This window comes from Molothrus aeneus, chromosome Z (assembly GCF_037042795.1).
Source record: "Molothrus aeneus isolate 106 chromosome Z, BPBGC_Maene_1.0, whole genome shotgun sequence".
In the NCBI taxonomy this organism is placed as follows: domain Eukaryota; kingdom Metazoa; phylum Chordata; class Aves; order Passeriformes; family Icteridae; genus Molothrus; species Molothrus aeneus.
The window spans coordinates 68771217-68796185 of NC_089680.1; the positions used below are offsets into that span (position 1 = coordinate 68771217).

At 42.6% G+C, this 24969-nt stretch overlaps 1 protein-coding gene across 1 annotated transcript in view; it reads left to right on the top strand.

The window, feature by feature from the left end:
- The window catches only part of MSH3 (mutS homolog 3), a 95464-nt gene that overhangs the window by 33986 nt on the left and 36509 nt on the right, over positions 1 to 24969 (top strand). Inside the window, exons 9-13 of the mRNA XM_066569072.1 lie at positions 779 to 891; positions 2637 to 2751; positions 8993 to 9077; positions 9650 to 9759; positions 20514 to 20646. Of these exons, the coding sequence (XP_066425169.1) occupies positions 779 to 891; positions 2637 to 2751; positions 8993 to 9077; positions 9650 to 9759; positions 20514 to 20646 (556 nt within the window). The remainder of the gene's footprint in view (positions 1 to 778; positions 892 to 2636; positions 2752 to 8992; positions 9078 to 9649; positions 9760 to 20513; positions 20647 to 24969) is intronic.

The window sequence follows — 24969 nt, forward strand, 5'->3', positions numbered from 1 at the left end:
TTCTATATTGACAGTAGTTCTGTCCAATCACTATAAGCACAGGTACCTGTGGTTAAACAGTGCTTGCTTATTTCAAATACAATACCTGCTTGTGAGCCTTCAAACACAATGCACAGAGCTCCATTATTAAGCTTTAACCTTCCCAATATCTTGCTAGATAAACTTTCTGTAGCTCAGGGAGTTATTCTAGACAAGTGTTATTGTTCTATTTGTCCTTGCTTTTCTACTTTTTACATAACTTTTCTGCTGACCAATCTCATGGCTGCTGCTCAGCTCCAATCACAATTCTGCTGTCTCTGGGGCCTGCCTTTTGCAGCTTTCCCAAACCCTCTGATTTTGTGGAGTCCCACACCTTTAGTTCTACAGCATGGAAAAAAATCTTCCAAAGGATAATTAAATATGGAATGGGACAGGATAATAGCTTAAGTTTGATCATCAGTCTTTAAGAAAAGATAAAGCAAGTAGTTGCTATGATTGGTGAAGACGTGTTAGTATCTACCTTGCAGGTATGCTACGCCGCCTCTTGCAGTCTCTCTTTTGGCTGTGCTTGCTGCTGTTTGGGTTTGCTTTATTTGCAGTTTCACAAGGGTTAGAAGAAACATTAAAAAAAATACAGCATGCTTGGAAATGTTTTCAACCTACTTTAATAGCTCATCTCTTAATTCCTTACCCATTCAACTCCTAACAAAGCAAAGACAAAAGAAAGTGCACCTTTATAACCTCCTTCATGAAGGGAGTCCAAAAACCTGAAAGTAATTTTTTTTTTTTTTCTTTGCAGGTTACAGGATGACAGAATTAGGTTAGAAAGGATGGAAAACCTCAATTTTGAGTACAGCCATGCTTTCCAGAGGGTTACTGACTTCTATGCAAAAGAGGTGCCTGGTACTGCAGGTATGTTCATTCAGATTTTTATGCAAAAGAAGTGCCTGACATTACAGGTCTTTCATTCCAAATATCTTTGAAGCGTGCACCCTATTAGCCTTTACAGTCACACAGGCTTTTGGCCACCTGTGCTTCATTCTCTGCACAGTGGGATCTCATGTTGAGCTTGGAGGCAAAGGAACATTATTTAGATAGAAATGAAACAGGGCTACCATTACTTTTTTTCATAGCTTGAAGGTGTGTGTTTAGACAGATTTAAATTTAAACGTACATAACAGCTGAGGAGGATTACTCAGCGTATGAAATGTTCCTGAAGTTCACAGAACCCTGGGATATTTGGGGCTGGCGGGTTCCTCTGGAGTAGGCAGGGTGCCCTGGGCAGGGGCACAGGAAGGTGCAGCTGGGGCTGGGATGTCTCCAGCCAGGGACACTCCAGGCCCTCCCTGGGCAGCTGTTCCAGGGCTCTGCTGTCCCTCCATGGACACAAGTTCTCCCTCCTGCTGCCCTGCACCTCGCTGCCCTTTATTTGATGGCCACTGCTGCTCATCCTGGCACTGGCGGCACCATTGAAAAGAGTCTGGCACCATCCTTTGACACTGCCTTGAGGTATTTATATGGATTGATGGGATCCCCTCTCAGCCTTCTCTTCTTCAGACTAATCAGGCTCAGCTCCCAGTCTCTCCTCATAAGAGATGCTCCAGCCTCTTAATCATCTTTATGGTCCCCACTGGACCCTCTACAGCAGCTCCTTGTCTTTCTGGAATCTGGAGCCCAGAACTGAGCACAGCATTCCAGATATGGCCTCACCTGGGCAGGGCAGAGGGGCAGGATCCCCTCCCTGACCCCTTGGCCATACTCATCCCGATGCATTCCCGCATCCCACTGTCCCTCCTGGTCCCCAGGACACTGTCAGCTAATGGTCAATTTGCCACCCACCAGCAAGCCTAGGCCTTTCTCCACAGAGCTGGTCCTTGTGGATCACTCCCAGTCTGCTCTGGTACTTGGGTTATTCCTCCCAAGGACCTGTAGTTGCCCTTGTTGAACCTCCTTGGGTTTCTCTCTGCCCAGCTCTCTCAAGCACAATGTGCCCTTGGTGAGCACAGTGTCCCCAAGCCCTGCTGGCCACTCCTGGTGACCTTTCTTTGTGCATGCTTGGTGGTGACCTGCAGAGCCACCTGGTCCATCGCCTTCCCAGGGATGGCTCCTGGGAGTGTCCTGGGCCCTCCCTCTTGCCCTTTTTGAAGACAGGAGTAACATTCTTGTTAACTAAGTTCTGAAGTTCTTGCAGGTGTTACCTGAGAACAGCTTTAGAAACATCCCCGAAAAAGCTGAACTGTGTGGGTTTTTAAAAATACCAGTTTGTGGTATCGTGGAGTGAGTTTTCCTGTTGCTGCAGCTGGAACAGGCACTGTAGAAGAGTGCTGTGCACAAAAATGAAGATGTCAGAATTCCATTCTTAGTTTATATATTTAGAAGTTTGTTATGCCAACAGTTAGTAATTTTTTTATGAAGAAAAACTCATGAGTCAAATGTTTTCTTTCATCATGTGTTTACACTGTTGCAATGTGTCTGCATTATTTGGAATTAGAAGTGTTATTTTGGAGCCTTGCTTTATGTTGATTTATAGATGTCGTAAAACACTGTATATACATGACAGATTTCTATTAGAATAAATTGAAAAGCAGATCATCCTTTTTCTACACATTCTGGATTAACCAGAAAATAAACGTTTAACAAGAAAAATTTTTTTTCAGGTCCTCAAAACCTATCTGTAATACTAAGCTTGGATAAGCCTGTTATTTGCTCTCTGGCAGCAGTAATTACATATCTCAAAGAATTTAATTTGGAAAAGATGCTTTACAATCCAGGGTAAGTTTCCTTATATAAATTTCCAATTCAAAGCACCACTTGCAAGTTTTAGCAGACAGTGTCCCTGATTGTAATGAAAAACTTGCTAGTGATAAACATAGTCTTTGTAAAAATTACACCTTCCATTTGATTTCCTAATCAGAACTCAAAGAATCGAGTGGTTCCTTTGAGTGGTGTTTGAGGAGAACCTTTATGAAGTTTGTGTAGACATTACTGTCAGTGATGTGAATGAGCCTGTACTGCTGCCAGGTGATACTGAAAACAAACAAGGTGCAAAAACTGGTAGATACTAGGGAAAAAATTTTAAAGTTTGCTGGTATCAGCTGTTGCATCTCAACCTCAGTTTTATTGTGTAACTAAAATGTGGGGCTTTTCTGGGCAGCTTTAAAAAAAATAAATTGCTGTTGCAACGTAGCTTTGCAGATGTCATTGCAGTTTGCCAGCAGTGTGTAAATAATGTTTTCTTTCCGTAGCTCTGGAGGCAGGTATAAACTCTGTGTTGTAATGATCAGGCAGTCTGTTTCAGTTGCTGAATGTAGTTACCAGTTTTAGGGAGAACTGTTTAACACATCCTGGCTTTCTGAAAAGTCCCTTGGCTGGACTCAGGGGTAAGCAGGAGTGGGGAGGAGGGTCATGGCAAAAGCTGCTGCTAGAGCACCACCATTTGTGCAAAGTTTCTGCAAAGCCACACTGACATGGATGTAACCTTGTCACCTCTTAAGCAGTCCCAACACTTCAGTTTATTAGATATGCTGAGATGAGTATTCAAGATTTGTGACAGGCTTATGCAGGTGGAATCAAATGAAAAAGGAAAGATGTCACTGTTAAAGCTTCTCTTATCCTGTCTTGCGTGAGTATAAATCATTGCTGTCCTACCTGGCTTAGCTTTGGAAATATCGTTGAGGCTTATTAAATAAAACAGCTTTATCTGTCTTGGATCCTGTACAAAATATTCCCCCAGTTGTCTCAGTATTCCTCTGCCCCATAAGTATGCAGGATTTTATGAAGTCAGTCTGGCTGCAGAGTGGAAACTTAGAAATATGTCGTGTCATTTGTAGATCATTCACATGTTGTGTGGGATTCTGAGAGTTTGAAGCCCAGTTTTGAAGGGCTCCCTGCATGACCAGTTTAGGTTACCAGCTGCATTTAACACATCAACTGCAGGTGCCAGCTTCACACACTGCTTAAACACTCTCCCAGGTGTCCACCACGATATTTGGAAACGATATATGTGTTCTGAATTTTGGGATGGATTTCTTTCCCCAAGTTACCCTTCCCTCCAGGTTGTACGTGAATGTTATCAACAGGTTTGATGTGCGTATAGAGCTGATGGGGAAAGAGTTCCTGTGGCATCTTCCCTGCTGATCCATCAAGGGGTGTGCTGATCTGGGGTGCCCCTGCACTGTGCTGTGCCTGCTTTTCTTCTTTGGCTGCCTTTAAAAAAAAAATTGTTTTTTTAATATGCTGGCTTAGGTGGAGAAATCTTGTAGAACTTTTGAGGAAGAAAATGAATTTCAAGGAAATGCCATTTCATGGTCAGCTCGTGGGTCACAGTGCCCTGTGTGCAATCACACAGGAGGTGAATGTTCTTTCAGCTGGAGAAAATGTGAAATCCATCTTTTATGTAGAAGTAATTCTCTAGCAGAGGACAAATATAATTACGTGGAGGCTTATGTAGCAGCAGTCAGTCACATATCAAGTACATTATAGACTGGGAAGGAAAAGCACAAAATCTTAGCATTGGCATTTGCCTGCTGAAGGTTGCTCTAATGGATTTCTGGGGACTGTATGAGTATCTGAGGGAAAAGGCAAAAAAATACTTAATACTTTGGTGAAGTTCTGTGAAGAAATAAAATAACATTTCTTGAGATAACTTTTGGTCAGGAGCTTGGATTCTGCTATGTTTGTTTCTAAAGCCTTTGTGCTCCAACTACCCAAGTTCCGCTTGCTGCTTGTAGTGTGTCATGGGGATCAACAAACTGAGCCAAATATTCAGAAAAACTCAACTTCAATATTTTTTCCTAATCCCAGTGAAATACTGTCTAAATACTGAACAGTGAGAGACTTCTAAGCAAATAATGTCAGGCTCATTAATGTCCTGAATTAGGAAATAGAGGAGAATTCACTTCCATTGCATTGTCAAGGAACCTGAAATTCCTAGAAGAATTCAGGTCAGTGAGCATACAGAGGTGAGTCAGAGAGCACGAAGTGGGAGTTGTGAGGTGGTTTTCAGTTTGTTAATGTGTCACAGGTCTGGATGAAGAACACCCATTTGATAGGAAGAATGACACAAAAATCCATTTCACCTCTGTACCTTCTTTGGACAAACACTCTTCTCCCAGCTGAAAAAAAAAGTTTCCATTTCAGTTTAGTAGGAAGAGTCCTAAGTTACCATGTGAGTCAAGGAATTGGTGGGGTGAAGCAGGTTTTGCTCTCATATTTCGATGAAGCTTTTAAATCTACTTTTAAGATCCTAAAACAAGCAAAACATGTCAAAGAAATAACGATTTCTGCCACAGCAGGACCCCAAGCTTGGCTTGGTTGCTTTAGACTTCCAGCAGCAAGTAAAAATACATTTAATAATAAATGGTAAAAGTTTCTGTTAATCAGTGTGTTCTAATACATTTACATACGGAGAGACCTTTATTAAAGGCTTTTGTCAAGCCCAAGTTAGTACACATGTAGGAGGGATTTTCAAGCACATTTGAGTACCCAATTTTGTTTGAAAAAATCATCATTGGCATAGCAGTTGCTGAGGAAATGTGTCATGGTGTGTTTCAGTTTTACCTCTGTGTTTTTCAGCATGTTGGATATGGAGGAGAGAGACTTTGTAGATAGTGGTTTGTAAGTTTTGAACAGTGATGTATGAACTTCAAGAAATCATACACAAAACAAAAAGGGATTCAGATCAAAAGTTCTAGCCCTGCGGAAATACTCACTAATGAGTTTAAACCTGGTTAATTAAACACAAAACACAGTCTTGGGCTTGTCATCCTTTGCTACACAGATTGTGGTAAATGTCTTTGGTATGGAACCTAAGGAAAATTAGTCCTTCTGAAAAATGGAGAGACTTGTTTTTACTTCTTAAAGCTTTTAGGGATTCCTGCATTTATTGTCTGTGTAAGTTTATTCAGTGGTTTATTCACCGCTAGAGATCTCAAAGACAAAGACCCTGGAGCTCTGTAAAAGGTAATTGAGCAAAGAAAATCTTTTGCTTTCAGGGTGCCTTGCAGCTTCACTCAGAAGCATTAGAGATTTGGAAAATTAAAGTAGTTGAAAGTTCCCGATCTAAATAACATGCATTCACTTAGGCTGAGATACCAAGTATGAAATTACACGTATTATCTCCTGTGGAGAAAATAAGGGATACAGCACATTAAAACCACCTTTCACTGCAAGCTTCTCGAGAGGCAAAATCTCAGAATCCCAGACTGGCTGGGATCAGAAGGGGCTTTCAAGCTTCTCCAGTGCCAGCCCTGCCATGGCAGGGACACCTCCACTGTCCCCAGTGTCCAGCCTGGCCTTGGGCACTGCCAGGGATGCAGGGCCTGCCCACCCTGCCAGGGAACAATTCCTTCATGAAACTGAATCTCTCCTACCTTAGTTTAAGGCTGTTCCCCCTTGTCCTAACTGCCTGTGTAGAAAGTTGCTCTACTCTTTTTTATAAACCCCTTAAGTACTGAAAAAATGACAGAGATGATCCGGTTTCTCCAGTTACAATAATAACTCAAGTCTGGGGATGTGCTGAATCAGAACAGTAACCTTTTCATACTCATCATCGTGTGGTCCTGCTCTGAAAAAGTAATTTTATGGGCAGGAACCTCATTCTCATGAGCGTTCCCTGTAAGATTCCTAAATCTCCCTGGAAGCTTCTGTTTGTTTACTCTTTTCCTTCCTCTAAGCCCAGAGATGACTTGACCCTGCCTTGCCACGCTCCTGTTATGGACTTCCCAGCTGTGTCCATTGCTTTCCACGGGGTTTTGTGCTGCTGGGGTGCTCGGAGAGTTGCAGGGCTGTGCTTTGAAGCTGGGGGTCACAGTGTCACCTGCAGGAGGAGTTTTGGCCCCGTGGTGCTGTCCGGGTGATTTCTGGAAGGTCAGCAGTGCAGGGAGGGCTGGCAGCAGCACACCAGCACCTCACACCAGGCTTCTGCTGAGACCTCTGCTGCAAGACCAGACCTGACTTAATGGTTACCCACAACCTTCTCCTGCCATTTGGTCCCTAAATACCTTATAAAGAAAGTGTTTGGTTTTTTTTTTCACATTTTTATCAAGTTCTCATCCCAAGCTAAGGGAAGATGAGTGGGTGGAAGCAAAACATGTTCTGTGCTGTGACATGTGGAATTGTTGGTTGGGCATATCCTGCAGTTGATCTTGGCTGTTACTCATGTACTCTAAACTCTCAATTACCACGATTAATAGCAGAGTGAGGTAACTCAGATAAAGGAAACACCTGGGTAACGTGAGACACACATAATTTATGCTGTGAAAACAACTTCAGCTTGTCTGATCTGCAAGAACTGTAAATACTCTGTGAAAGAAGAGTAAATCCACTGTGCAGTGGAGCAGAGTGAATTGTCTTCAGGTGCTCCTGAGCAGCCCTGCTGTGAGCAGAGTGTGTCCTGTGCTAGCTGCTCTAAAGCCAGGAGAGCTGTGGCAGCACCAGGACCAGGAAAATCCACAATCCTCAGGCTCTGATGTGACAGGAGCATCCTCCTGGCTTTGCAGAGCAGGTGGGAGGGCTTGGCTCTCACCCAGCTGGGTTTAAGAGACCAGAGGCTGGGCCAGTGGCAGACTGGGAAATTGCATTGGTCCTGGGTGCAGAAAGGTGCCTCTGGAGCAGCAGATGGGATTTGTTGTTTTATGCATGGAGTGGGAGCCAGGCAGAAATCATTCCTAATTGATTTTTGCCAGTGTCAGCAGTTGTGACTGAGGAAAATAAAAAGAAGTATTGTTTTGTTGCTTACAATGTTGTGTAATTTGGAAAGTGTTGCTGGTTTTGCCTCCAGTGTTTTCTTTTGCTGGTCAACTTCCTTGGTTTCTGAAATAGCACACAAAGCAGAATAATTATGACTATGGGTACAGTTCTGAGTCAGCTGTACTTCCAAGCTGTCATTAAACTTCTTGAGGGCCCTCAGTTGAATCTGCTTTTTTTACAATTCTGTGGAAAATACTTCTAATTTGACCCATTATTTAGGAAAAAATTTGGTAGCAGGCCCAAGCACCTGCATATGACATAAATCTATAAGATTAGTCTCTGAATATTTCATATTTCTGAAAGTTTTGGTTTTTAGTGTAGCAGCAATGCAGCTGTGTGTCTAAGAGGAAAAGGTAGGGCAATCAAGCTCTTTTCCAGAGGGTTTAAAATGGAATGCACTGAAAAACTTTCTGTGGGTCAAAAAAGACAAGAAAACTGTTTTAAATCTTGCCCAGCAAGTGGTGGTGCTTAGTCTAGGACAGGGAAGAGTGTCCTAGATTCTGTGCAAAGGGCAGTCAGCAGGATGATTAACCCAGACAATCATGACTTGATTTGTCAGAAGCGTTTAGGGAGGATATTGCACTTCACAGTCCTGACTACTGAGTGTGTGCCTGAGACTGAAATGATTGTCAGGCCTAATGTGACTGCACAGCTAATACCAGCATTTTATTAATGGTGATGCTAAAGCAACACAGCCTTTGGGTTGGCCTCATCCAGTTCTGCTAAGGAGTATCAAAAAGTCAGGTAATTTTGGTTATTTCATATTAAACCAAAATAAAATATTTTCAGTTTCCCCTGTTTCTGTTTTCCTACATAATGGCACTTGCAGGCTGTTAAAATTTGCAGCAGTAATGGCAAAAAATATGTATTTTGATACAATATTTTGATGATGAGTTGTGTCAAAAATTTGTTCCATTCTTGAAGTATTAATTGTTAGTCCTGTCAGTGCTAAATTCTAAACTGAATAAATTAACCACTTAGTGGAAAAGGGTTAGATAATAGGAGGGCTGGATTTTATTCAGAGCTCTGTCATTGTAGGAAATGGGGAAGTGAGTCTGAAATTTTATTTTCCCAAGCAGAAAGTTAAAAGAAGTTACTAGTGTTCAGTTCTTTAATTTATTTGAAGAGATTTTAATTTCTTGCTTGACTTTTAAGAATTTATGTGCGAAGCTGTTGAATTCTCTAATGTGAAAAACCTGAGAGTGTTTTAGTGTTCTGCCCATGCCCAAATTTAAGATAAAACATCTGAAATTCCTCTCCCCAGCAATTTCAAACGGTTGTCCAGTGAAACTGAATACATGACAATTAATGGGACAACAATGAAAAATCTTGAAATTTTACAGAATCAGGTAAGGACAAATGTAACATTTTTTAATAAATGCTGAGATTTTCACAGCTGTTTGACTTACTTTTCCCAATGAAGTTCATCGGATTTGGCAATCTGACCCATAAGTCTTAAATTATTTCAAATGGGATCAGACTGAAGGGAGATAACATTTTCAGAAGCATAAATGAAGTTAATCTGTACTAGCTTTTAGTATGAGTTAGGAACTGTGCTGCACTTTGACTAACAAAGAACTTTCCTGAAAATTAATTTCTTCAGCAACTGCAGTTATGTCTGCAAGTAGAGCTTGTTTTTGTGCTCCTGCTCACAGCTTTATGCACAGACTTATTTTAACTGTTTATTTTTGTCCTGGTAATTTCCTAAAAACCACTTTCTAGCCAAAGGAAAAGCATACTTAAGTATTCCACTACTGCTGGAGGTTGTTCATGTAAGGCATTGGTGATGAATGAAATTGATAAGGAACGTACAGTTGCCGTGCCTTAAAGCCCAAGCACAATGTTTTGAATAATGTGAAGGTCCTCCCACTGCAAAACTGACAGACCAGGTGAAAATAATTAAGTTATTTTGTTATTTCAGACTGACATGAAAACAAAAGGAAGCCTGCTCTGGGTGCTGGATCACACTAAAACTTCGTTTGGACGTCGAAGGTTGAAGAAATGGGTGACCCAGCCCCTGCTGAAACTGAGGTGAGGTGGTTCCTTGTGCTGGGCTCAACCTCTGTTTTCTGCTTGTGATACTGAGAATGCTAAATGATTTTGTTTGTCCAGAATACCTGGGATCCACAGCAGAGTCTGCTCAGCAAATGGCACAGTAACAGTGATGGGTGTTATATTGAGGTTTGCAGGAGTCAAACCACTCTTTTGGGCTCAGATAAAAAGTAATGGGTTTGGACCAAGTTAGAAGTTCCTCTGCAGGAATCAGAGTGGGCACCATTCTAATTCTGTACCCTTTTTCAGACAAGGAATGAGGATGACCTGGGATTGGAGCTTGTTTTGTTCCTAAACTTGCCAATTAATGCTGGATGTCTTCCTTGCCTCACAAGTATTTACATTTACATGTACACAAGTATTTACATTTAATGTGTTTAATTTCTTCTGAAGTAGCTGTGGGTAGTTTTGTTTTCCCTGTATATGATGTATTGCAGAGGAGAGGGTTCCTTTTTATTAATCTTATTAGTCCTGAAAGGTGATGATTATTTGGCCACTCCAGTGTTTTGACCTGTGCTTGATTTATCAGTGCTTTAGAAATGCTGTGTTTTGTAGCAGTACTATGCTGGTTCTCACTTATCTCAGATTTGAAATGGACTCCATCTTTTCTGATTTCTCTGGGCAGACTCGATTTGAGTGCTGTGGTTGAATGTGTGGTAAATGGCAGTGTTGGGTCCATGGGCTGCATTTGCCCACGGTTTGAGTTTTTGGATCCATTCATTTGAGTATGTGTTTCCTGAGCATTGTCAATGTAGAGTTCATTGAAGTTGTCACTTTGCTCCCTTCACTTGTAGCATACAGGAGATGATCTTTTGACTTGGTTATCCACAGTATTTTCCCCCTCTGTTTTACTGTTGAAAATAAATTAAGCAGTTTTAATGTTCATTACTTTTGGACAGGTTTAAATAGTGAGATACACCATTGTTTTAGCATCTTGCTGTTGTTGGTAATTTACAACTGTTTCTTCAGAAGCATTTTTTTTCCTTGACCAAATCTAGTATGGTGAAGCACTGTACTGCTGCAGCATCACTGCTTAATTTGCTTATTAGCCTTTTTCTAATAAGTTAATTTCAGTGGCCCTTTTTTAAAATTTTAAAAAAATTCTTCGTATAATAGCTTTCATGCATCTTTCCCACTTCCAAAGGCTTTTGGTGTAACCATCCTAAACAGCATGGGAGTTAACCAGGGCATTGTGTCATGACAAGCATTTAGGTGGAATTTCAGGGCTGCTTTGCAGGGATAAATGTAAATAAACCAGTTTTTATTTCCCTCCCTGCCCTGGAGACATGCCGGGTGTGTGTGTGCAGCTGTCAGTGGAGGGAGCCAGAGCACTGAGGATGGCCCTGGGCAGGAGCTGGCTGGGCTCCTCCCGGGGCTGGCCACAGCGAGTGACCACAGCGAGTGACCACAGCGAGTGACCACACCCGTGGGGCAGCAGCAGCAGCAGCAGCTCAGCCACCCCTCCACAGGGGAATGGAGCTCCTCCTGCCACCCAGCACAGCAGGCAGAAACTGCTTCCCCAGCACTCCAGGCCCTCTTTGTTAACCAATAAATTTAGTTTAAATTCTCCCTTGTCTCAGTGCAGAACCAGCCTCACAGGTTTGTAGTTTTGTTTCCTCCTCTTAGCTCTCTCTCCTTCCTCCTTCTGCTTGGCATTTTCAGGCTGCTTTGGCTGGAGGTGATGGTGCTCCAGCCACTACTTGAAGCTAAAAAAGCTGTTTTGCTCTGTGTACTTCTCCATTTTTGACTCTCAAGTTGTAATTTTACATAGTTAGTGCATCAGGCATCTGGCAATATTGTTCCCAGTAATGCACACAAATACACTCAGAGAACATTCCGTAATTGCAATTCACCTGTGCCTCCTGGAGTGACATTCTCAGAGGAAGTAAGGCTCCTGTACTGCATCTTTTCCAGTCAGTGAGTAGGTGTATCAAGAAGTGAGAGGGTGTAATTACTGCTTTATGCATTAGAGTTGAAAATCACTTGGGATGATGACTAAATTTCCTGTGAAGAAACCATACATTAGGGTGAATAAAGATGGAATGTGTACAGACTCATTTGGGCAAACTTGAAGATGCTCTCTAAATCATCAGTGATGCAATACATGTAGAGACAAGATGTACACATTTGGGAAAAAAAGAAATGGCAGAAAAAAGTTTAACCAAGAGGTCTGTAGTGTCAGTAGTCTCAGTTACTCACCTGGGTACACAAAGATAATGAGATAAGAGCGCATCAGTCTCTAGCAACTGAGGTTTTCAGGAGGAATGGGGAAGGTTGTTTTTCTGCAGAAGTGAGGTATTTGTGGGTTATAGAAGTGTTGTCTTACCTCTGAAGTCCAAGTTCCATGGAGTGCCTTTCTCACCTGGTGTCTGGAGGTGGACGAGAAGGGGAGGATGGTCTGGAGGGTTTGTGGGAGAGGGAAGGCTGCTGTCCCCACTCAGGCAATGGGGTGCCAGCAGGAAAGGGACCAGAGCAGCCAGGGGGCTCAGGACAGCTCTCAGCATCCAGGGTTGTGTGCAGTGCTGGAATCTGAAATGCAGGGAGCTCTCAGAACTTTGGGTCTGTAAGCCAAAGCTTAGAATTAAACCCAGGATTTGATCTGAGACCTTGGGAAAGGCTCCCAAACTCAGGTGCTAGAAGTGAGAACGTGGATTTGTAGTTTAAAGCAGAGACACATTGAGCTAAGTAAAGGAAAGTTCAGAGCTTTAGAGTTTAAGATACAGAAAAGATAAAAGTATTTACAGAGGTAAACAAGGAGATTAGAATGCAGTGCTGTAGGTTTGTAGGTCATAACATGATTGGCTAAGGAAGCTTACACTGTCCAAAGACAAAATATTTAAGAATTTATTCAAAAGCATAAATATCCTTGTTGGCAGTGTCTTATTGGCCAATAAATCCTTAAAAACTCTTGTAACTGAGGGTCTTGTGACCTTCTGAGCCATGTGGTGAAGATGTGAGCTGAACTCACCTTTCCTGCCCGTGTAAAAGATAAGAAAAATAAACCACATCGTCATAAACAATTCAAAGATCCCATCTCAAATTCTTTCCAAAACTCCCCACAAGTGAATTATCACAGTGCCACAGTTACAAATAGTTTCTTTCCTAGTGGGAAGTAGATCTCAGAGCCCTTGAGGCTGATATCAAAGTCACGGCTTCTTCAGTACCTGCATGAGGAGGAGAAAGATAAGGTTCCCATGGGCCTGGCTGAGCAGACCCGGCTCTGGTTTTAATCTCTTGTTGTATTGTTTATTTTGGATGTTGTCCTGTACAGACACTGCCCTGCAGATGACCAGTCTGAAACCTGACCTCTGCAGAATGTGTCCTTCCCTGTCTCTGTATTGTCCATGGTTACCCACTGCCTCCCTCATTCCTTTCCAGAATCTTCTTTACCTTTCCCTCCTTGCCCAGGTGTCAGGAGTGCTGATTGCCCATCTGCAGTGCAAATAAACAAATAAACACTGCTTCCTTTCCCTGGCTGAGCATTAATTTGTGTCTGTGCCTTGCTCAGATATTGATTCTTGCACAATTTCTTGGAAATCTGCTTTTTGGATGTATCAAATACACAGCCTTGTCAAGGTTGGCTGGAGTTGAACAAGAGAAGGGATTTCTGGTGCCAGGGAAGAGGGAGAGATCTTGCTGTGGAACTGGGGAGAACCTGGCTGCTCTTGGCCTCTGCTGCAAAAGTGCTTCCTTTGAGTTAAAAGGATTTCCAGTGCAAAATTTAAAAAGCTTAGGGGTGTGTGTGAGATAAACTGGAAAGGTGTGAGATGTGGACAAATGAGTTGGCACAGTAATCTCTCTCTTTGGGGTCTTCTCCACAGGTTTTTGAGGATTTCCATGATTGAAGTAGTTCAAGCAGACTGAGTGACCCACAAGTGCCTGGATTGTATTTCTTTAATATTCCTTTGTCTCTGTTGGATCTTTGGTGTTACATATGATGTGCCTGCATTTATTTGTAGCCAAGATCACCTGATCGTTTTTTAGTTAAAGTTGATGTTTAAGAAAGGAGAAAAGGAGTAAATTGTCAAGAAAGGAGAAAATTGCATCTGTTTAGACAGTTGCCAAAAACTTGTCAACCTTTGCTTTGTGCTTCAGAGAAACCAAAATTTTAATTACCTCCCAAAAACTGCATTTCTGTTTTTTCCCTTGGGATTTCAGTATACTTTGTCCCCTGTTTCTTCCAGTTCTGGACAAGATGATGCTTTTACAATACTAAAGCCTTGTAGGATGGTATTGATGATTACTTTTAGTCTGAATGTGCTTTGTCCACGGGAGCTCAGAATGACTGGCAATGTAGCAAATTCAGAACTGCACAGTTCAGGACTACAGACGGTTCCTGATCTACTCCTGAAGAAGAGGAGGTGTAAATTGGCATTACTAGTGCAACATGACTTGGTTGGAGGATATATACTGTAGAACTGGGAAGAGAAGGGTCCCCTTACAGTGAGATTGGCAATCACCTGTGTTTTGTAATATAAAATAATGTCTTGTTCTGCAGCATCTCACTTTGAATGTATTGAGTGCTGCTTTATTTGTACTTCTATACACAAAGTATTTGACTTTGTCCTTGCTCTCGTAATTAAAATATCAGGGCAGTTAAACAAAGTGTCTAAATGTCCTTGTCCCATCTTTATTTTGGAGTTAAACTGGTTCCCATTTGATACCATCTTCATTCAGAGCAGGATTAGAAGATGTATTTTTTTTTTCCCCAGCAGTTATTTATGAATAAAATCCACTGATCCTACAGCAGGGGCCAAATTTTCCTCCTAAGAATAACAATTTTATAGAATCAGTGCCAGTATAAAATGCACAAATGCAGGTTACAGCATATGCCTGAGATCTCAAAATTGTTGTAGGAAAGAAAAAGATTGCAGCATCATCACTTGTATTGATTCATTTTTGCTTAGCTGTGTTTTGGTCCCTTTGCTGTGTCTAATTCCTTATAAATGGAGCAATCAGGCATTCATTCATGTTGGCTAAAGTAGCTAATTGTTCCCTTTTTAGGCACAAATAGCTGAAATACGTTGTGTATGAACATAAACAAAAGTGTTTGATTGCCATTTGCATATTTTGGACGTTCTTTTAACAGATGTGAAGCTGAAGTTTAGGGTGCTTATGTACTGCTGCTCAGTATTCGAGATCTATTCAAGGAGATTGTCTTCTCCTGTTGGACCTCTCTGGAGACATCAGGAGTTTTGGGAGTAAATTACTTAAAAAGCAAGTGAACACATCCAGAAGGATGCTTATTTTTTTAGCTTTCACTTAAATTTCACTGCACTATTTATAGCTACTCTTGTTTGTACTATTTCATTGGTGCAAATGGATAAAATTCCAGGGGTCACAGCAAAATTTAACAAACTCATTCCATAACTGAGCCAGTTTCTAGCTCAGCCAGCACTTAGGGAGAAAGGCAGAGGTCAGGGGGGCATCCCAGAGCACCCAGGATGGGCAGGGGCTCGGGGTGAAGGGAAGGAGGCAGGGTCCACAGAAGGGCACAAATCTTCATTAGTAATTAGTAATCTTCATGAGTAATCTTCTGTGACTGTGTTCACAGGGGTTCCAGGGTGAGGGAAGAGACGAAGATCTGACTCCATGCTTCAGAAGGCTGATTTATTATTTTATGATATATATCACATTAAAACTATACTAAAAGAATAGAGGAAAGGATTTCATCAGAAGGCTGGCTAAGAATAGAATAAGAAATAAAGAATGATAACAAAGGCTTGTGGCTCGGCCCTGTGTCCAAGCCAGCTGACTGTGATTGGCCATTAATTACAAACAACCACATGAGCCCAACCCCAGATGCACCTGTTGCATTCCACAGCAGCAGATAATCAATGTTTGCATTTTGCTCCTGAGGCCTCTCAGCTTCTCAGGAGGAAAAATCCTAAGGAAAGGGTTTTTCGTAAAAGATGTCTGCGACAATCTTCATTACACACTTGGCAGGGAAATTGGTCTGTGAGTCCTGAGTGGGATGTGAGCACACAGCAGTGGGTTTGACCAGAGTGGAGAGAGAGGGAGGTGGATGAGAGGTGGGGAGAGGAGCAAAGGCAGAGAGGGGTCCCTGATGCTCCTGTCCTGAGCTCCCATGCAGCTGGTGGGGTGTCTGGGCCCTGGGGTGTCACACCTGGGCCCTCCTGCCTGCAGGGACCTGCTCGTGGTGACATCTCCTGCCTTGCAGAGCAGCTCCTGGCTCTCTGTGCAAAGCAGGCGAGGGAGGCAGAGTGCTCAGACCTGTCTGGACAGGGCTGTGGGGTGCTGCTGACCCTGCTGCTCCCTGACCCTGCTGCTGCGCTCTGCTGGCTCCTGTTTGTCCTGGAGAAGGGCATCCCTGCCCCTGCTCCAGCCCCAGCAGCCTTGGCTGGCTCTGCAGACTGTGCCTGTCACTGCCAGCCCTGGCTGGCCCCTGGGCTTTATCTGCTTGTTCTTTGGGAGTGTCAGGAACATTAACCCACAAACACCAGAGGTTTATGTCCAGAAAGGAGGCAGAGGAGTCCTTTGACTTTATTCCAATAAAGGCAGAGGCCATGGGCCATTCCCCTGGGGTCTCTCCCATTTTTGGAGGACGCAGCCTCCTTTTTATCCCAATTTCCCAGCCACATTTCCCTTCTCTCTTTCCCCATTTCTGAGGCACTTGAGAGGTTCAGACTTCCCAGAACACCTGATCCCAAAGATTTCCCTCTAATGTACAACCCTCCCTTTACATTTTTAATTCTCATGGAATTTAGGGGTTTTTCTTCCCCATTGTTTCTTTCATCTCTCAATGTCTGATTTCATTTCTCAGCAAACCCAAAGTTTATTTGTAAAGGCAAATCTCTTTTTCCATTCATCAATCAGTGGAATCCTTCCCGTTGTTTCTTTTCTCTCCCAGTGCTGGATTCATCCACCAGCAGACCCACAGCCTGTTTGTACAGACAAATCCACTGTTCCTCTCAGAAGGACATCCTGGGCTTATGGACTGCACAGTGGTAATTCTACCTGGCCTTTGGTGGCATTAATTGCCTGTATGAAAGGGAGTGGTCTCAAGCACTGGGCACTCTGTACAATTTAACGTGGTCTTTAACTTGATCAGCTCATCCAAAGTCTGCCTGTCAGCTGTGGTCTGAGGGGAGGTCAGAAAAAGCCCCATAATACATAAGTGAGCAATTTAAATGGTACATTTTCATTCTTTACAGTGCTGCAGTTAGGAGGCTGTTAGGCTTTGATTTAGATTCCATACTCCATGGAAAGCAATGTTTGTTGTTTCATACTCTAATTACAGTTTTTTAAGGGGTTGAATTCCTGTGACTGACAGTTCTGCACATCACTGGTGTCCTAGAATGGATTTAATAAAATAATCCTAATTGTATACACTGTGGTTATGTCCTTAGCATGATCAATGAATTCATACTGTGTGCATTTAGCATAGGTTAAGAGATTTCTGATAAATTTATATTCATTTACCTTGTATTTAAATCATACCTTACATGAGTGAAAATGTCCTTAGTTCTTATACAGCAGTTACATTATCAATTTCACTTTCTTGAAATGTAAAGATATATTATCACATCTAAAAATGTCAGGTTTGCTTTGCTGCAGGAGAGACCAGCAGATCTCTGTTACCACACCAGCAATCCTGTTTAGGCTGCTCAGATGTTAATTCAGTGCAGTGCTTTTGTGTCTGCAGCCTTCTGCTTTGTCAAAATAATTTTTAGTTCAGGATTCAAACATCTTCTTCGCATTTTCCAATTTTCTGTATTGTTCACTATTTGGCAGCAGAATAATGCAGGGGAGTATCTCATTATTTCACTTTAAGTAGTTCTTTTAAATGACTGCAATAACAATTCTGCCGTTAGATTTTGTTATGTTTAAATACAATGAAAAGTGATTTTAGTACTGTATTAATGATGCTATTCTTGGATGGAGGGTATGGCAGAAGTAAGAGTATTGCTTTTAGTCAACTGAATTATGTTACATTATTCCACAGAAGATTGCTTGGAAAATTGGATAAAGCTCAGATTGCTGACATGGTTTATACAGATGAGAAAGAACAGGCTAATATTGCACCTCAGTGCAATGAAGTAGTAGCCAGTTCAGCTGGCTGTTGGGTTTCTTTGCATAATGTTAGATCCAGGTTTTCTGGTGGTGGAATTCTTTTCCAGACCACTCAGAGGCTGGCAGCCCCAAACTGTGCAGTGCAGAACAAATTCCTTCTGAGATGGCTCAGCAACTGCTCAGTGCAATACATATATTTATACACTGGCGCTCAATAAAATGTTTGTTAATTTAAATATTTATGTATTAAATATCTAAATATTTGACGTTTAAAAGCATACTTTGAAATTCATCATCTGTTTTTATGGTGCCTCAGCCAGTCCTTCCTTCCTGATGGGTATATGGTGTTTTAGGCAATTCTTAGCTGTACTTTCTGAATTTTGAAATAGGAATCCCAGTGGGATTTCTTTACAGGTGGAAAAAAATGGGTCACTTGGTACTGAATGCCATTTTCCTGACCCTTTCTTATTTGTGGGATTAAAGCAGAAAACCTGTGTGGATGCTTAGTTTTAGATTACTGGAGCTCCACTAACACAGCCATATGTGAGGATGATTAAAGTGCAGATTAAGCTTTGGAGGGATGAGTTTTTCAAATATCTGCATCTATTTTACATATTACTGCCAGTTTCCAGTTTCCAGTTGGCCACATAGTAATAATGCTGTTTAAATTAACTAACAGAGTTCTGCTGCTTACAGTGCCTCTAATAATGAAAAATAAAGGTTTTTATCTTCTTTAAGGTACATCTGTGTATAATTTAACAGTTCAGTACTCCCTCATGTGGAAGAGAGGTGTTCCAGGGTTTCATGTACAGCACACATCAGTAATTCTCCATGAAAATGGGATTGTGGGTGGTGACACTGACCCTGCAGAAAGTCACTGCAGTGCCACCATGATATTTTCTGAAAAATCCTCTTTGCCCAGGATCTTCTCCTGGGAAGCTGAGAAGCCTCAGAAAAGAATGTAAGCAATAATGATCTGGTTGCTTCAGAATGTGGTCTGGACATTGTTTACCAACAGGTGCATGTTTGATTGGTTCCATGTGAATTGTTTTAATTTAATGACCAATCACCATCAGCTGTGTTGGACTCTCTGAGTCAGTCGTGAGCTTTCGTTATCATTCCTGTTAAGCCTTCCGATGTATCCTTTCTTTTTCTTTAGTGTAGAGTAGAATAGAACAGAATAGAATAGAACAGAATAGTTCAGCCTTCAGAGAACATGGAGTCAGATTCTCATCTCTCACCTCATCCTGGGGAGCCCACAGCACCACAGTGCAGCTGTTTGGTGGCATTGTGTGCTCGGGGTGCTCTGTGGCTCTGCCGCTGGTGCCAGCCCTGCTCAGGCTCCTCCCTGTGACCCTGCTGTCAGTGGGAGCTGCTTCCAAGGTGCCTGGCTGCCCACAGGAATGGGGGAGATTTGTAAAATGTGCTCTTAGATTTGTGTTTAGCTGAGAGCACGCCCAGGCATGATTTCCCCTTTCACATGAAGTGCAATAAAATTTCAAGGACTCAGATTCAGCTGTCTTCAGGGCCAGGGGTCTCTGGCTGCTGGACTTTTGTAATGTCTGCAACCTCTGGAGGTGCCTGATTTCTTTGATTTCCTCATGGACGCTGTTTATGAGCAGACACACTGGCAGCTGGCCTGAAACCTCTGCAGTAAAAGCCACGGGCAAGGCAGGCAGTCTTCCAAAAATGTTAAATTTGGATTGCATCCTTAGTTCCCATCCCTCAGTGCTGGCTGAGCTCTGAGCATCTCGCTGGTCCCTGGGATCGTGGGCTGGGCTGCTTTTGCACACGCTTGTCTGGGATGTGGAGTGTGTGCATCAAGGGACTGATTTCTCCTTGAACTGCCTGGGTGGGTGGGCTCTGGGTACACCCGTGGACCCCCACCTCTCAGTACCTCTCTAAGAAGCAGCAGGAAGGGAATTTGGTTGCACAGAAAGCAGAAATGGAGTTACCTCTGCAATCTGCAGCCAGTCCATGGATATGTTGGAAGGATACAGTGGAGACTCTGTGGGAACTTGGGTGAAATTTGGTGATGGTTGTCCATTTCTGCAGCCCTTTGCTTTGCTTTTAAGAAAATGATTGTAAGGAACCTGCCAAGAACTATGGAATCACCTCTTCTCATTAAAAAAGTGTTTCCTCACTTCAGGAGGGTGTTTCTGTGACTTCAGTCCTGAAATAGGGAGATAAATGTTACAGGTTTTAGCCAAAAAAAAAAAAAAAGTAGAAAAACCAATGCAATGCTGATCCAGGTAATTACCAGTCACTAGTCAGGGTCAGACAGGGAGGCAAAATGGTGAGGTTGTAATTGTACAACCTGCTGGGGTGAAGTGTGGTACTTGGGGTGCAGTATGAGCTCCAAACCCTCTGCCCAGCCTCCTGCACTGTCTGTGCATGTGGGGTGGAATACTCAGGGTTCAGTGCTGCTGCCACCAGGAACACGTGCAGAATTGGGCACTGAGGTGTCTTGTGAGCACAGACAGGGCAGAATGAGCCCATGGCCAGGATCTGGCTTGCATTTGGAATGAAATCCCAAGATTTTCTGCATTCCTCAGTTCTTCTGCTACTCGTGAGAGGATGTGGCATTAGTCAAAGACTGAAACAAATCAACCCAAAGCAAACCACAGGAAGAGGTTCACTGCCTCCCCCTTCCCCTCAGAGAAACACAAGTTTTAATTATTGATCTTCTTCTTTTGCAGTGAAATAAATGCCCGGCTTGATGCTGTGTCTGAAATTCTGCTGTCAGAATCCAGCGTGTTTGGTCAGATTCAAAATCTTCTTTGTAAGCTGCCAGATTTAGAGAGAGGCCTCTGCAGTGTTTTCCACAAGAAGGTACACCCATCATTACACTAATTGATTGTTTTCTGAACAGCATCATTCTGTCTCAGTGTGCTTCCATTGGATTTGCATGTTTGTTTAAAAATGTTTTCTACTTAGCAGGACTGAGGCTGACCTATTAAAGGGATGTGAGTTTATAAAAATCAGATGTGGTGAAATCTTGCTTTGTGATCAGTGATGTGCTGATAGAAGAAATGTCTGGGTAGGGTTCTGAAGCACATGCTTTGGACTGCTAATGGTAACAGGCAAGCATGTGCAGTACTCCTGATTTAGTGTCTGCATTCAGGGAGGAGGGACGGTGCAATAGACCCCTTCTGCCTTGAACTGTTGTTTGCCTTTTAAACCAAAGCTTTGCGTTCCGTATGCTTATCTAAAATCACACGTGCAAGTGGAACCACTTGGCTGCTGCCAGCTTCTTTGCAGATGAACGTTGGTTTGCTTATAAATTCTCCAATTTGGACCTCAGGTCCACGTTTTAATAAGAGTCACTTATGAGAGATGAGGCACTGACAATTCTTAGTTGAAGCACAATAATGTGCCAGTGGCACCTGTGGAGTACATCATGTTCTTTCATTTCACTGCTCTACTTAGAGGTTTTGACAGGTTTTTTTTCAATAAAGGAATAGGTGGGTAGAATGAGAGCAAAGTTGAAATTTTTTGGATGGTTCAGCATAATGTTTTCCCGTGTATGAAAAACTGAAACCCAGTTTTTATAGAATTTTGCAAGACCTGCAGTGTTTGGCTCTTGGAAGGGCTAGTGTGTTTCAGGGAATGGATACAGACATCCAGCCATAAGGAAGGTTGTGAAAAGAGGAGTGTGCACCACTTTACCCATCCTCTGAAGTGTACCACATTCACGTGATAAAATTGTTGGGTTTCTTCACCCAAACAACTGCCCAGGAATTAGATAATTCACTTTTTAATGGTTTAACTCATTTCAGGTTTAATACACAGTACTGTTTCTAGGAATATATCTGCATTTCACAATATCCTGGAACTGCTCTGCTGCTGCCCTGTGGGGTTTTTGCTTTGGTTTGGTTTTGTTTTATTTTCTCAATGTACTTATTTCTTCAGATGTCCCTCCCTGCTGTAGAGCTGCTATCCTTTCTCAGCTTTCAGCTCACTTTGAGGTGGAGCCATGCAGAGACCCTGGATTTTCGTGTGGTTTTTGGGCTGAGGTGACAATGCAGGTTGCCTGAACACCAGCCACTGCAGCATGAAGATGGGTTTAGTGAGTCAGATGTTGGGAAAAAGCTGCAGGAGAGGAGAAATGCTCCAGCAGACTCCCTAAAAAGAGTAAATGAGGGGGGAAAGCTCTAAGCACACACTTCTAATGTGATGGATTTGCTTCCCCTGGTAAAAGCCTGGGTTGTGCAGAGCACTCTGGAGAGCACCTGAAGCAGTGAGGACCTGTAGGGCTTTGAGGAGATGGCAGTGTCCCTGAGACACAGGGTCTGTTCCCAATAAAGAATCAAAGCAAACTCTGGGGAGCTGATTCTGAAGCATGGCTGGTGAATGTGGAGCCTGAAGAGAGGTCCCAGCAAAGCAGATATGTATCCAAGAACATGGGGTGGCTGGGTTTCATGGAGTTTTTTGTGTTCCCCCCCCAGAGAATGCTGCCATTTCAGTTCCTACTAGAGAACCCTTTCCAGCTCTGTTAATTCCAGATGTCCCACATGCTCAAAGTGAGGTTCAGTGCCATTTCATTCCATCAAGGGATCCCAGACTCCGAGTGGAATACTCTGATGGCTTCACCAATGGAATGTGCTTGTTAGTTCAGTGTCACCTGCAGGAAAAATGGGTGAATGTGACAAGCATTTCATCCTCCAGGCCCTTTATACTTCAGCGAAGTCATTATTTGAGGAGGTGTGCTGTACAGGGAGATTCCGAAGCGTACAGAGATGGCTGGGGTGTCTCAGTCATTTCAAACATTGTTTGGAATGTTTTTTGCATTCAGGTCAGCCACTGCAGGAATTGTGTTGTGCACAGGCCTGTGCACCAGTAACCTCTGGAGAAGACAGAAGGAAATGAAGGCAAAGCAATGGTCTGCAAGGCAAAGCACCCTGATGGGAACACTTGTGGTCAAGGACATCACTGTCTGTTTTCCTGGTCTGAATTACTCCTTTCTTTTTTTTTTTTTTTTTTTTTCTGAAAGCCTGCTAATAAGTTGTATCTGATAGCACAATTCAGGTTGGGAATTGTTAACCTGGCCCTTCACAAGTTCCCATTGCCTCAAACCACCAAATCCAGAATCTCCAAACCACCAGAATCAGTCCACTGTATCTGGCTTACCCCAGGTCCGGCCACTCTGGAATTAGAACAGTGTTTTTACACTGGGAACGAGGTGTAGCCTTGGGGGGTCACAGTTCAGCTGTGATTTTGTGCCAGCCTGGAAGAGGGCTGAGGGAGTGCTTAAGGAGGCAAGAGCACCATTGCCGTAGCCGTGGAGAGAGGAGTTGCTCCACTGGACTGGGTGGTGTTCTCGGTTTGTGCAGGTCCAGCCCTTGGCACCTCGCCAGGCAGGAATGCTCTCCACTCCCCACTTTCCTCCCTGTGGGAGAAGGAGGGTGGCTGGAGACGGAATGGGTGAACACTTCTGGGCAGCACTCAGAGGCTGACTGCAGAGGAATCTGAGAGACAGGCAATTTTGAACTTTGACATTGAGTTTTGTCTCAGCTGGAGCAGAGTCACCTTAGTGGCAGAGGTGGTGCTCGGAGGAGAATCACCAAATCACCCAGCACAGTTTGCACCACAGGCATTTCCTTCTGGCATCAGTGGGAACTACAAGTGGCAGAACCCTCCTTTTTATTGCCTCAGTTGAAGTGGAGACTTTTATTGCCTAGGAGTGTGGCAAAAGAGGGTCAGTGACGGATGTTTGAGCAGGTTTTACAACCAGTACAGAGTAAACATGCCATTTGCACTTTTAGAAATGTGCCCTGCAGGGCCAACCTGATGTTTCTTGCTGTTTTCATGCCTGTGTTTTCAGTGTGTTTCAGAAGATAAATATTTACACAGGCTCAACCAAAAGTGTTTATCTTATTTGTACCCTTCCCTCAATAAACATTTGTTTTCCAACTAAAACACAGTCACCAAAGAAATTATCATAACAATTGGCCATTAGATCTACAAAACTGATTAAAGGGGAGCTTTTTACCTAAGGAGGGAGGGCAATATTCAAACCTTACTGTGGTATTTTCAGGGTCCCCTGTGGCACGAAGGAAATGATGAATCGGACTCCATGTTCTCTGAAGGCTAATTTATTATTTTATGGTACTATATTATATTAGAGAATGCTATACTGAACTATACTAAAGAGTAGAGAAAGGACACTTACAGAATGCTTAACAAGATAATAATGAAAAACTCGTGGCTCTCCAGAGTCCAACACAGCTGGCTGTGATTGGCCATTAACTGAAAACAATTCAGCAGAATCCAATGAAACAATCACCAGTTGGATAAACAATCTCCAACCCCATTCCAAAGCAGCAAACACAGGAGAAGCAAATGAGATTAAATTGTTTTTCTTTTTCTTCTCAGCTTCCCAGCAGAAGAAATCCTGGGCAAGGGGATTTTTCCAGAAAATAAGACAGTGACATGACTTCAGCTTAAACATACCTTGAATTTTTACTTTTTCTTACTATGGTGATATCATGCACATCTTGCTTATACTACACTTTTAATCTTTTAAAGAGTCTGCATCACAGATATTTTTAGGTTTGCAGTGCTAAATGCTGATTTGAGCAAACTGTTCCCTGTTAAGCTGATTAATATAAAGTCATAACAAGGGGACTTAATAATCTTAAAATTAAATACCTCATTTCTCCCAAACCAAAGTCTGCTCCCTATGCTAAAGAGATAAAGGTGGGAATTACAATTTGAAAGGAGTGATAAATGTATATTGCATTTAGACACCCATATTTTTTTAAATTTGAAATCTTTTAACTTGGAGTTAAAAGTGGTTAGTGGCTGTTGGCTGTGGGTCTCTGTTGGAAACAATTTCAGTAATGCAAACAGGGCTGAATTGCTGTCAGTGTTGCTGAGAGGGTGTTAGATCTCTGTGATTTTTCCTGCATCCATTTTCAGGACAGTTTGATAAACTGCTGGTTGAAGCTATTGCTTGGCATCACTGTCAACTCTGAGGTTATTTCTCCAGTGCCAGAGAAGTTATGGCTATCATTGCTGTCCTCTCAAAAGCAGGCCTCAAAAATAGCATTGGATCAGCTCGTGAGACTCTTCTGTGAATTCAAGACAGTTAATCCTGCTTCACGCAAACAATTTTTACTGTATTTTAAAAGCTTCTAATTTATAACACAGTGT